The sequence below is a fragment of the Marmota flaviventris genome, chromosome 5 (genome assembly GCF_047511675.1).
Source record: "Marmota flaviventris isolate mMarFla1 chromosome 5, mMarFla1.hap1, whole genome shotgun sequence".
Lineage (NCBI taxonomy): Eukaryota > Metazoa > Chordata > Mammalia > Rodentia > Sciuridae > Marmota > Marmota flaviventris.
In genome coordinates this window covers 76,215,731-76,229,301 of record NC_092502.1, presented here as the reverse complement: position 1 = coordinate 76,229,301, position 13,571 = coordinate 76,215,731, and the positions used below count along the sequence as shown (strand labels likewise).

At 32.1% G+C, this 13,571-nt stretch overlaps 1 protein-coding gene across 4 annotated transcripts in view; it reads left to right on the top strand.

Annotated features, from left to right (window-relative positions):
- Positions 1-13,571, top strand: part of Fer (FER tyrosine kinase) — a 438,465-nt gene that overhangs the window by 333,252 nt on the left and 91,642 nt on the right. For all 4 annotated transcript variants that reach the window (XM_071612350.1, XM_071612351.1, XM_071612352.1 and 1 more), the window contains one exon: positions 5,841-5,964. In XM_071612350.1, coding sequence (XP_071468451.1) covers positions 5,841-5,964 — 124 coding nt within the window. The remainder of the gene's footprint in view (positions 1-5,840; positions 5,965-13,571) is intronic.

The following is a 13,571-nucleotide window of genomic DNA, read 5'->3' as shown; positions in this document are numbered from 1 at the left end:
AGCAAACATAAGAATCATTTCAACAAAAGGAACTGCAACACTTCAAAATAATGGTCAACAAACTTTTCTGTAAAGGGCCAGGTAGTAGATGGTTTAGCTTTGCAGGCAATACAGTCTCTGTTGCAGCTCTGCTACTGTATCATAAAAGCAGCAATAAACAACATGTTGAAGGGATTAATTTGACTGTTTTCCAATAAAACTTTATTAACAAGAATAAGCTGGATTTGATCCCAGACCTTCAGTTTTCAGATATCCATCACAGAATTTTAGTATCTCTGAAGTCAACATTAAAAATATAAGCCAGATAAATGGTCTTCCCTCATCTACAATCTTGAAAGTCTGGATTAGATTACATCCAAAGTCCTTTCTGGTCCCGGGATTCTAGAGTTTGTCGAAATTGACTGTGGTATCTCTCCTGGCAGTTTATGTCATGTCTGTCAAGACTGTAGGTGTTGTCCCTTGAATCAGTAAGTTAACAAGACTGAGAAATATACTCTTTTTTATTTCATAGAATTGTTATCATAGCTGCTCTTGGTTCTCAAAGAGCATCCACAAAGAAGAAACCCCAAAATTTCTACTATTCTGCAATGTTAGCAGAATGTGGCCATTAAGGAACAACATCTGATACCAAAATTGGGAAACCCACACATTCAGTTCTGCATTCTGGCTGGCTGAATTGGATAGCAAGCTGTTAATACATGCTTCTTTAAAAAGACAATGAAATTGGGAAAGCCAATAAATTGTTGGAGTCATTTCAAGTTTTTTAGTATTTATTCTTCCTTACCTTTGCCCACAAACTGAACTGTTTTTACTGAGTCTTTGCAGATCAAATGTTCTAGTCTACTTCTATGGATAATTCTTCCTGTAACCTTGCTTGGGCATTCGTTTCCCTGGCTAATCTTCCTTTCTGTGCAATTCATCTCTCATTAACCATCCGACATGTAGCAGCCAATATCCTCTACTGCCGTGTTTATTGGTCATTTCTTCATTAATTTGCTTGAGCTTGCATCCTATTGTGTAAAATCTATTCTGTTTCATGGAGTACAATTTGAGTCAATGTTCATTGTTTAAGCTTTCCATATGGATTTCCCCCTTGTTTCCAATGGGCTGGCTAACAGCCAGAATTCTTACTACTACTGATTAAAGAACAAAACTTTTTACAAGAATTCTGAACAGTTTCTTAAATGGAGGCCTCAAAATAGCTGTCTCATTTAATATTTGCTTTCAGTACTAGCTTATTTTTAAATGTATAATTGAACACAGCTAAACCATTCAAATTTCTCAGGGAGCAAATTAATATCCTAAAAACAAGGGTAATGAATTATACATTTTATACATCACTGGGGACTGGTATCTCTTAATTTAATAAACTTTGAAGTTATTTGAAGATGAATTAAGATCTCTCCATGACTCAATGACAAGAAGTTATTAATAGTATTGCTCTGATGATCCCTTTTCTCCAATTATAAACTAATAAATTAATATTCTTGTTTACATAATAATCTGAGTTTATATTAAGTATGATCAGTTCCTCAGAGCCTCATTAACACTGAAAGAACAGGTAAGATCAAATTTTCATAGCATGGAGTAATAGAAATCTTTAGGAGGGAGCTATTGAATATACCAACCTTCTATCCTCTTATTAAAATTTGGCTTCTAACAATCATAAACAGTTGTGTTTATTTCATTCCCTACCTGTACCAGAAATTTAATATGCATTCTCTTTTTAAAAATCCTCAAAGCAACCTTCTGATACAGATAGTATGCCCATTAGTTATCTTTGAGTTGCTAGTACAGAAAACATATTCAAAAATTCCAGAAATCTTATTGGTTCATTTAATTGAAAAATTTAGAGGGAAGTCAGGCTTCAGAGAGCCTGTGACCCAAAGGCTCCAATGTTAGTAAAGGTAGCCTCTTTCCTTCATTCTTTTCTACTTTCTATGAAAGCATCTTATGATGTTTCTTAGAGGCTTTCATCTTAAGACTGCCAGTTCTTATAATGTGCTATCTAATTCACTTCTGCTTGCACTTCTTATCCCTCTCAAAATGTTTCATTCACCCTTCAATCATCTCCTTGAGTCTGTGTCCTGTATTAAACCATGTGTCTTTCCCTGAACCAATCATTTAGACAGAGGAATGGACTTTGTTGATTGTGTTAAGCCAATCTAGGACCACTCTTTGTTCAGAGGGAGGTTAATACCTTCTAAAATGGGGGTGGGGGCAATTCTCTAAAGGAAATTATAGCATTTGAGGGGAAACTAAATGAGGTACAGCAAGCAACCATCCCTCCTACAACTCATCCTCATTTTTAATGTGAAATAACTCCAGCAGTAATAAGTAGTAGTGTGTATTACATGCTAGATACATACCTAATGCTGTAGACACATTTTAGTTTCAAAGCCATCTTAAGAAATAAATGGTGTTTAGTCCCTGTTTCGTAGAAGTTTAGAAAGATTAATCAAGTTTCCCTAAGCCACACTGTCAATCAGACCCAAGTGAGTCTAACTTCGTGACTCTCTTCACCATGACTCTTTTCCTCATGACTCGTTACTGTGAAACTCTGAGTCTGAGCCTCCAGTGTAAACCAGAAGTTGATTACTAAAAACATATTGTCTTAGAAATTCATCATTGCTGTAGAATTCTAGGAAATAATCATGCTATCTTGGTTTAAGCACACACATACAGAAAGAAACCATGCTAAGTCAGAAATACAAAAGAGAAGTCACCTTCTTTTACCTACTTTGAGCACAAAATCCTTACTTCAGTGGACAAGTTAGGGCACTCTATGCCTTATACATACAGACATATAAGTATATGTGTGCGCATATACTATGTATACCTGTGTATACATATGTGCATATATTTATGTGCCTCATGTATGAGTTTCATATGTATCAAAAATTCTAAAGTTTTTAACTTGGCACTTAGTAAAAATGAAAAAAGAACAGGTTGAAAGACCTGGATTCTTTCCTTTAAACTAATCTCATGGTAAATAGTGAAGACCATAACATCCATTTTTCTTCACTTGATGGTGATTATCAAGTATTGTGCCTAAAGGAGTATTTTCAGCCTATCTGAATTATTTTCTGTTTATCTTAAGTTTTGTCCCATAATTTACTTCTTGCTGCAGCATTCTTACTGCTTGCACTTGAACAAGACTCAGGCTTTCATCCTGAATCATAATTATTTAATTTTTACTGAAGTCCTGGCTTCCATCTGGTTTTCTACAAGAAGCTGACTGGGCCTGTGGCATCTTTGGGACTCTGCTCCTGTACTTAAGATCACCCTGCCTGTGACTTAACTAGAAATTGGAAACATTTAAAAATGTATGTCCTGTATTTAAAGACTTTAAGCAAGAGTTCGTTCAAAGGCAGGAATATTGTTGGTCTAATGATAAGACAATCAGAAATTCCTTCTGAATCTTTAGCTGAGACACATCTTGAAATAACTGTAGCCCTGACTTTCTAGTGCTTAATGAGTTGTCATTACTTTTCACCTAGTCTTTAATGCTATTTGTTTTTGTTTATGAATATATCATGTGTTATCAAATAATGATATTAAATAATTTTTAAATAATAGTTTATTAGTTCAATAACATTGACTAACAAATATTGACCAACAGAGGTGCAATAAGTTTCGGTAGTAAGTGGGGAGTGCAAAGAGAATTACATGAAGAAGTAAATTTTAAAAGGGTAGGAGGCAAATGAAAACGTGCTGAAGATGAGCTAACTTGGGGAAAAAATAATACCTGGATTCCACAGAATACTGGGTTATATCATGCTTCTTATAAATCAAATTGCAAAAGAGTTCTTTTTATTTGAAAGTAATTCCATAGTTGAAGTAGAATGCTATGTGGTTTCAAAACCACAAGGGTATACTTTCTCTAAAACAGATGAACATATATTGAGCAAAAAATAAAAATAAAAATTATATATATATATATATATATATATATATATATATATATATATATGAATATTGGTCCAAACAATATCTTACCTAAATACTGATTTCAAGTCCAGGTTAACAGGTATTTTTGGTACCTGTGAAATTTGAGAAGTTAGTGTTTACTTTTGTTGTTTACTGTTGAAATGATGAGTTCAGATTTTTAAGTTAAGCTCTTAAATAGAAAATTGATGCCATTAAATTTATTTTTAAGGTAAAAAGCATATTGCTTTGTAAATGACCCACCCAAATTTGTTTTACACTTGATTTGTAAGAGAAGAGGTTAGAAGAAAATATATATATGTATATTGTTACTGGGGATTGAACTTGGGGGCACTCACCCAATAAGCCACATCCCCAGCCCTATTTTGTATTTTATTTAAAGACAGGGTCTCACTGAGTTGCTTAGTGCCTAGCTTTTTCTGAGGTTGGCTTTGAACTCATGATTCTCCTGTCTCAGCCTCCAGAACCACTGAGATTACAGGCGTGTACCTCTGCACCTGGCAGACAAAGAATATTTTAAGGAGAGAGACAAGTGTTTATTTTCTAGGTACTCTTTTTAAAGAAAAAGTCTTTAAGTCTTTACCTCTAGAGCTTTTCTATTTAAGGAAGTTTTCTATTTAAGGAAGCCTAGATGCCTGGTGAAGAGAGCAAAAAAAGGTTCAGGAAATGGCAATTAAGATGCTGATCCTTTTTAAAAATTCTGGTTTAATATTTAGGGGCCTCATAGGGAAAGTGTGAATGATTGCTTTTAGGGAACATGAATTCTCACATACTTTAACATTATAAATATAGAGCAATACACTATGTAAACTAATCAGCTAAAAAGAAAAATAACCAAGCCATAACATTTAAGTCTACATTAAGAAGTAATGCAAAGTTTAATGTGACACTATTCAATATGATAATCTCTGATCATATGTAGCTCTTGCAATGCGTTTGGTACTTCTAAAACTGAATTTTAAATTTCATTGAATTTTAATTTTTTAAAATTTGAAAATTGATAATGGATCAGTTATTGAAAATGTTAAACATGTTTGGAACAACTCAAGTTTGTGAATCTATTTTTTAAACTCAAGTTTTATGAAATCTAAATGTAGATTAAATATTTCAGATGGAAATTTGCATATAAATTGAGAGGTACCATAAGCATGTAGTACTTCCAAGACTTAGTATAATAAAAAATTTAAATATCTCAACTATAATTTTGATATTGATACAACTTAATATAATATTTTTCATCTATTGGTATAAATAAAATACAAAAATTTACCTTTTTAAAAACTTTATGAACTGTTTAACAGTAAGTTTGTATCATGTTACAATTGTTTTGAACTATCATATCTTAAGTTTTTTCAAGACATAGTTTATTTGAACAAAAATACATCCTAGGTCAGTGGCTAAATCATCAACATGAGAATATTTCTTTTTGACTAGTACAGAGATAAAGTAGTATAAATAGTTTTATTTTTTTAATCAATTACTGAATCTAATAACTAATCCAATATCACTTACTATTCAATTAACTCATAATTATTATATTCTTTTGTATTATAGAAAATAGAATGTCTTAGAAAATTTAGTGAATCAAATTGGGGAAAATGGTGACAAAGGGATGAGTGTGGTTTTGATTAAATATTATTATGTCTTGAGTAATATGCAGTATGAAGCACTTAAAGTATCTAGAAAAGTTTATGGTATCTTCTTTCTAACAGGATGTGTTCTTTTCATGTTTTCTGTTCTCCCTGTTTCCTACAAGAAGCTGATAAGGGTCAAATGGGATCAAAATCATCTCCAAATGTATAATTCTTTTTTTCCCGTCAGATATACTTATAGGGTATAAATGTGACTTTAATCATAGTTTTATTTCACTGTTCTTCTGTCATTTATTCTAGGAGGTGACTTCCTCTCCTATCTGAGAAAGAAGAAGGATGAACTAAAACTCAAACAGTTGGTGAAATTTTCCCTAGATGCTGCTGCTGGTATGTTATATCTCGAGAGTAAAAACTGTATACACAGGTAAGGAGAATATTTTTTTAAAGCTCTTCCCACTTTTATTAATAAAATGCTAGAAAACTGATATATTTGCTATGATAAAGCAGTACATTTTTTTCCATAAAGCATGTTTTCTTGGTTTTTATATTCTGTGTGAAAGCATTCTTTGCTAGTTGTTGATACAGTTCAGAGAAGCACTTATTTCCCCTCTCACTTGAGGTAAGTACCTAATTAGACAATGATTTATCTCTTAATGAGAATTTTTCTTACAATAATCATGAATGATAGTGACATGGAATGTACTAAAATTATGTTATAATTATACAATTAAAATAATTGCCTTGTGATTTAAAAAATTATTTCATGTGTTGCCTCATTTTTCAAAATCATGGAAAAGCAGAGTAGAACAATTCATGACAGTGAGTCTGACCAAGAGTAAAAAATTTTAGCATATGAGTTATTTCAAAGGAGATTTTAGAAAACTTTCTAATTATGCGTAGTGGTTTGACCTGCTGTTTTATAGATAGTGGTTTGGGTTGCTTGTAGCTGATGGTGTTCTTTACTGCCAAAGGTCAATGTAACTTTAGTTGTTTTGCAGAATTTGTGTCATATCCTAAATATAACTAAGCATATATATAAGTTAAATGAAGTGGGGAATGGTGCAGTTTTTATTCACCAGAACAGTACATTATACTGCATAATACAAGACCTAGGGTTCATTATCAGACCAGGCTGTTGTAGACTTTATCCAAGCTGGTCTCATCATCAAAGTATACTTTCTTTTGAGGTTTCTCATTATTGCAGCCTTTAGCTTGACATTTAGTGAGAGGGTGTGTGTGTGTGTGTGTGTGTGTGTCATATATGTAATTACAGCTAAACAAAGTAATCTTCACCTTTGTACATTTATTTGATCTCTTTGGATTTTTTTTTTTTAATTAATTTTCACCTAACACTTTGTTTATTATTCATTTTTATTCTGGAATTAAAATTATGAAATATTTTTCAAATATGACTTAACAACTATATTTTACAGTATATTTCAAAGAATACTATTTTTCTAGAAATTAATACAACTAATAATAAGACATTGTCTGTTACTTTCTATGAATATAAACAAAATCACATTATAAGATTTTTATTTTTATTTTTATTTTTTTGGTACTGGTCCTCAACCACTGAGCCACATCCCCAGTACTTTTTTTGTATTTTGTTTAGAGACAGTCTCACTGAATTGCTTAGGGCCTTGTTAAGTTGCTGAGGCTGGCTTTGAACTTGAGATCCTCCAGCCTCAGCCTCCTGAGCTGCTGGGGTTACAGGCATGTGCCACCACACCTGGCTTAAGATTTTATTTTTGAAGACTTAAAAAGCATTTGAGTTTAGATAAGATTTGCATTTTAATTGATTTCATTAGAAATAAACACTTTTGTTAATATAAAGTATTTTTTCTTTCATAGAAATTTTGCAATTTTTTTGCTAAGATGTTGAGGTATATTGTATATCAAATATCTCATCACATTCTTTACTGTAGTTATTCATTTTGTCACAAATTTTTTAGACTGTTAGGCCATTTATGACTTTAAGCCATAATACTCAAATTATTGAAATTATTCTGTTAAATTTTCAATTGCCAACAAAATACTTTCTGGTACATGGCAATTGAAGGAATCATTGTTGTAATTTCTTACTACTTGTAGTGATTACTTTCCTCACAAATAGATGAGACTGTTCTTTCTTTCTTTCTTTTTAAATCAGAATTGAAACCATTTTAGATTGTAGGTGGCAATTAGTTTTTTAAAGATTTATCCCTGTCTCCAATCATAACAATATTCACTATAGTGTTATTTTCCTGTTTTGCTTTTTAAAAAGGTTTTTTCATGCATTCACAAATTTCTGTAAGCCAGTTTTTGCTTGATCACATATCTTAGCAGCTTGTGCACAGTCCTGTGCCATTTATCAGCTGGGAAGGTTTCCCAATTGAACATCTTGAACCATGTCACTGAGAGCAGGTTTGATGAATAGGTTTCAGTATTAATGCCAATTTTTAGTGATTGGTAGTGGCTTTCCATGGTATGTGCTGAGAAAGATTCCAAAATCAGCTACAAAGACTCAATAATCAATTAGTCATATCTGACAGGCATTAACACTCAAGCCCCAAATTTGTCATCCTAGGCACAGAATCTTTTTTCTTATTTTATTTATTCTTTTAAATGTATTTCTAAAATTTAAAAATGTTTGATTTTTTTTTACTAGCCATAATATACTAATGCTGTAATATTTTTTTATTATCATTTCCTTTGAATTCTTCTAAACTATCTGCTATCTCATTTCCCTTGTTAATAATGGGTACCAGAAGCATTTTATGTATCTCCAGCTAGTGGTCTTTTGTTCCTTTTCAAACTTATATAAATGCTCTTTTGAATGAATTCACTTTCTTTTCATTTTGGTTTTCTCAACAGTGTATGGCTCTGTATTAAGAAAATGAAGCATTCTTCTGTTGAATTTTTATAGCAGTGAATTCCACTGTAGAACCCTGCTCATATGCACTAACCTGTGGAACTATTTTTCTGGGGGCAGTAGTAATTGCAAAGGGATTTTACTTGCTTTATAGTAAGAAAATATATTCAAGATACATTATCAAAAAATATCAAAGAAAAATATGTAATACTATAGTGAATTAATTTTCCTCTGGAAAAATTTCTAAGAAGGTAGTTAAAAAATAAACTAATATAATGTAATCCATGATTAAGACTTTAGTTTTTTAGAAAACAAAATGATTAAATCCCATTTTTGACATTGCAGAATATTAAAATAAGTGCATCTCTATGAATTAAGCTTATATTCAACAAATCAACTAGAAATTTAGAATATGCTTTAAATTTTATATTAACTGATAAGTTTTATCCTGTTCACCGAATAGAGGTCACTTCACTGGAACTCTGTATAAAAATGTTTCTCCACCCCAAATAGTCTTTAACTTTTGAGAACACATTTTCTTTCTGTAGCTTTATTTTATTAACTATTATGAGAAGAATGGAGTGATGTTTTATTATAGAAAAATCAGATGACAGATATAAAATGGAAACAAATTGCACTAAGAATGTGAATTTGGAAAATGTTGTAATTTCCAGGAGAGTTCTCTTCATACTGTTTTTAACTGTTACTATTTTTATTTATAACTGGAGAATAGCTGGATGTTTTGCTAAAGTTTAGGGGTTTTGTAATTTTCTTTTTAATTTCTAATACATGACAGTAGAATGCATTCTGACACATCATACATAAATGGAGTATAATTTCTCATTCTTCTGATTGTATGTGATGTGAAGTTACACTGGTCATGTAATCATATATGCACATAGGATAATAAGTCCATTTCATTCTATTATGCCTTAACTTCATTCTTCTTTAAGGTTGAGTAATATTCCATTGTGTATTTACACACCACATTTTCTTTATCCGTTCATCTGTTGAAGGGCATCTAGGTGGGTTCAATAGTTTAGCTATTGTGAGTTGAGCTGCTGTAAACATTGATGTGGTCATGTCACTGCAGTATGTTGATTTTAAGTCCTTTGAGTATAGACCGAGGAGTGAGATAGCTGGGTTAAATGGTGGTTCTATTCCAAGTTTTCTAAGGAATCTCTATACTGCTTTCAAGATTGGTTGCACCATTTTGCAGTCCCACTAGCAATGTATGAGTGTGCCTTTTCTCCCACATCCTCACCAACACTTATTGTTGTTTCTATTCTTAATAGGTGGCATTCTGATTGGAGTGAGATGAAATCTCAGTGTAGTTTTGATTTGCATTTCTCTAATTGCTAGAGATGTTGAACATTTCTTCATATACTTGTTGATTGATCATATTTCTTCCGTGAAGTTCTGTTCAGTTCCTTAGCCTATTTATTGATTGGGTTATTTTTTTGTTAAGTTTTCTGAGTTTTTTTTTTTTAATATATCCGAGAGATTAATGCTCTATCTAAAGTTTAGTTTTAATCAACTGTGTTTTAAAATAATTATTCTGTAGGCCAATGTGATTTTTTTTCCTGATTATACTTTGACTATTTGAAATATCCTGATAAGCCTTACAAGTGTGTGTGTGTGTGTGTGTGTGTGTGTGTGTGTGTTAAAATAGCATATTATTGGATTGTTGGATGTCAGTATAATGAATGTGAAACCTAACTAATTTTGAAGTTAGATGGATTCAAGGTTAAATACTAGATTTTAATGGTAATGGCATTTTTGCTTTTATTGTGATCAATCCTTCTGTAAGATTTGCTAAAATTTCAGTTTATTTCTAAAAGTTGGTCTTGTGCCATTTTTCTCTAATATATCTAAGGAAACTTAAACGTTTTACTGCCGTATATTAGAGTTAAAGACCATAAGCTATAGTGCATTTGGAGGAGTATTTCTTACTTTGATGATATTCTGCCACTATCAGTACCAGAAAAGTTACTTCTTCTCACCCCTCCTGCCCTCAGAGAGGAAGGACAGAGAAGGGTGAGGTAGAATATGATTTTTTTCTCAATTTTTTATTGATTCCTCTTCACGTTTGATTGCTGTACCACAGTGATGTTTTTGTTGTAGAGTAAGGCAACAACTTTACAAATTAAAGCCTGTCAGACTATATTTATTTTATTAGCAAAAATAAGGTTTTGTGTATTTATTGAAAACAATGATATGTCCAGTACAATTTGATCATTCCTAATCTGAAAATCCAAAGTCTGAAATGCTCTAATATCTAAAACGTTTTAGCACCAACATGATGCCATGATGGAAAATCCCTACACTATGAAACTATTTTCATACACAAAATTATTGAAAATATTATATGAAATTTTTTACAGGTTATATATATGCAGTGTATGTGGAACAAAGTAAATCTTGTGTTTATACTTGGGCCCCCTCCCAAGATATTTTGATTAAAGAATCTAAAATCTGAAATATTTTTGGTCCGTAGCATTTCAGATAAGGGATACTCAATATGGACAGTTCATTGACTCCGTGGCAGGTTGATAACAAGATGAAAATCATGGTGCTGTCCTCAGATAGACATAACCAAAAATAGTAATTCAAAGAGATAATCAATTTTGTGATAACAGGTACAAAATTCTTTGGGAGTAATACTGAGAATGTCTAATATGACCTGTTGGTATATGGACACTGGGGAAAATCAGGCAAAACTTTGCAGAGGACACTGAGTCAGACATGATGGATGGACATGTTCTTGAATAGAAGGACAAAGACCATTTCAGGTGAGGAAAAGATGAAAGCAAGTTATACTATTTTGCATGAGAGAGCATGACTTAACCAGAGACTTTAAATAATTCAGTATTATCTGGATGAGAATTACAAAGGAGATAACCTGGGCCATTTAATTTGACTAAGCTGGGGGAAATATACATTCATATTTTTAAAGAAAGGTGAAATGCTGAAAAAGTAATTCAAATAAAATCCACAAAACCTTGAAAAATATATAATATTGTGAAATATATATGTATGAGACCAATTTTGTTTTAAAATATTATTGAAAAAAAAAAACAATTTAGAAGTTAAGGAAGTTAAGATCGCTCAGAAAGGAATAATATTGCATTTCACTTCTGTGTTCTAGAAGGAGACTCTCTCATCCAATAATTTCTGATAAAGACTTAAGCCTGTGTACTTTTTAAGATAAATGTAAGATGTTGCCCCCCCCCCTCCTTTTTTAAGACTTTATGTTTTAGGCACTAGGAGGCAGGGACACAAAGGAAACATCTCTTTTCTCTCTTCCCCACTGTAATAACTTGGACTTTTATTATTTTTTCTTGCTGTCTTGCTGCTTCATTTCCCTCTTGCTCTGAAATCTTACATTCTTCTACCCCATTTGTAAAGGGATCGCAAATGATATTTGAGTCAATTATAACCTCTGGGTACAGCATTCATAGCATTTTTTTCCCCAATGAACTCTGAGGATTTTTTTTTCTGTTTTAAGTGCAGCTGATCACCTACTATCTGATTTCTTCCTAAGCTTTGAGTATACTGAAGAGGTAATTTGTGTTTCATGCATTTGAATAAGATAAATAGAAAATAAATCAGAAATATAATTAAGTATAAAAATATAATATTTTTTATATTTTTGAACCTTTCATCATTTCTGTCCCTCATGATCTATCATATACTCAATAGAAGGTACTTTAAAACCACTTTTAAATAATTGAGGCCAAGAGAGATTAAATAAAGGTCGCCTAGATAAATAGTGGCAGCGCCACTGCTAGGTCTTAGATGTGCTGACTCCCTTCCGACCTATTTCCTGGAATTTCAATGCCAGTATTTACTCTCATTCAAGTATTAGTACAAGTCAAGTATTCCTTATCTGAAATGCTTGGTTCTGAAGTGATTCAGATTTCAGAGTTTTCGCATTTAGAAGTATTTGCATATGTATAATAAAATGCCTTGGCGATAAGACCCCTGTATAAATGTGAGATTTACTTATGTTTCTAATATAACTGATACAGAAAGCCTGAAGGTAATTTTACCCAGTATTTTTATTATACCTTCACTTTGAGACCCATCCATGAGGTCAGATGTGGGGCTTTCTACTTGCAGTGTCATGTTGGAACTCAAAAAGTTTTGATTTTGGACCATTTCAGGTTTTGAATTTTTAGACTAGGCTGCTCAACCTCTAACCCTAACAACTGATGTTTATTGAGAGCTGACTGAGTACCAGACACTAAGTGCTTTAATATAAGGCCTGAGAATATAAGCTTTATGAGGGCAACTATTTTTAGTAGTGTTGTTCACAGTGATTCCAAGAGCCTTACTTAAAGGTAAAAGAATGAATTTTCAAAACAAGAGTTATTTTTGTTAAGCTAATTTTACACAGAAGAGTTCATAATAAACATAAGGAAACTTGCAGCTAGGGCATTTGAATATCTTTCCCAAGATCACATTAATATAGAGTGGCAGGTGTGAATTTCAGCACTCTGCTTCTATTCTGGAGCCCACTCCTTCCATGATAAAGGTATCTTTTGGCCAACCCAGAGACTTGGGGCAGAAGGCTAGGTGGTACTTGTTGTGGTGATTCAGCTTATTATGTTCAACATCTGGACTCTTTATGATCATAAGTAAAAACAGAAGAGAATGCCAAGGCCTTTGAAATGTATTTTGGAAAGACATACCAAGGTGTTCTGGTTGTTTCTAATGAACAGTTATTGAAATGCAGTAGTATTGTGTTATTATAGCTCCATTTAATTAGAGCTTGAAAATTTATTTTTTCCATTTTTTTATACACTGTTGTTTAGTTACCCCCTTCTGCTTTGTCTGTTAATTAAAAACACAGGATTAGCATAGAGATGTGATAATCTCAGTTAGTTGACTAAGCATTTATGACTGATTCTTTTGTTCTAACATTTGATTACAATTTTGAATATATTAAGTTGTACTTTTATTTTTAGCTTCTAAACCAATTTTACTACACTGCAGAGAAGACTGCTCAGTAATTTTAAATGTATCAAAAATATATGGTCTTTCTCTAGTTTAACCTTTTTTCTAGTGCAATTTGCTATTTGTTAATTCAGTGCAGTTATCACACAAAAGATCATAAGAATATCTTTGTAAAAATTATTTCCCCATTTACTTTATTCAGTGTATGAATTTCCCAC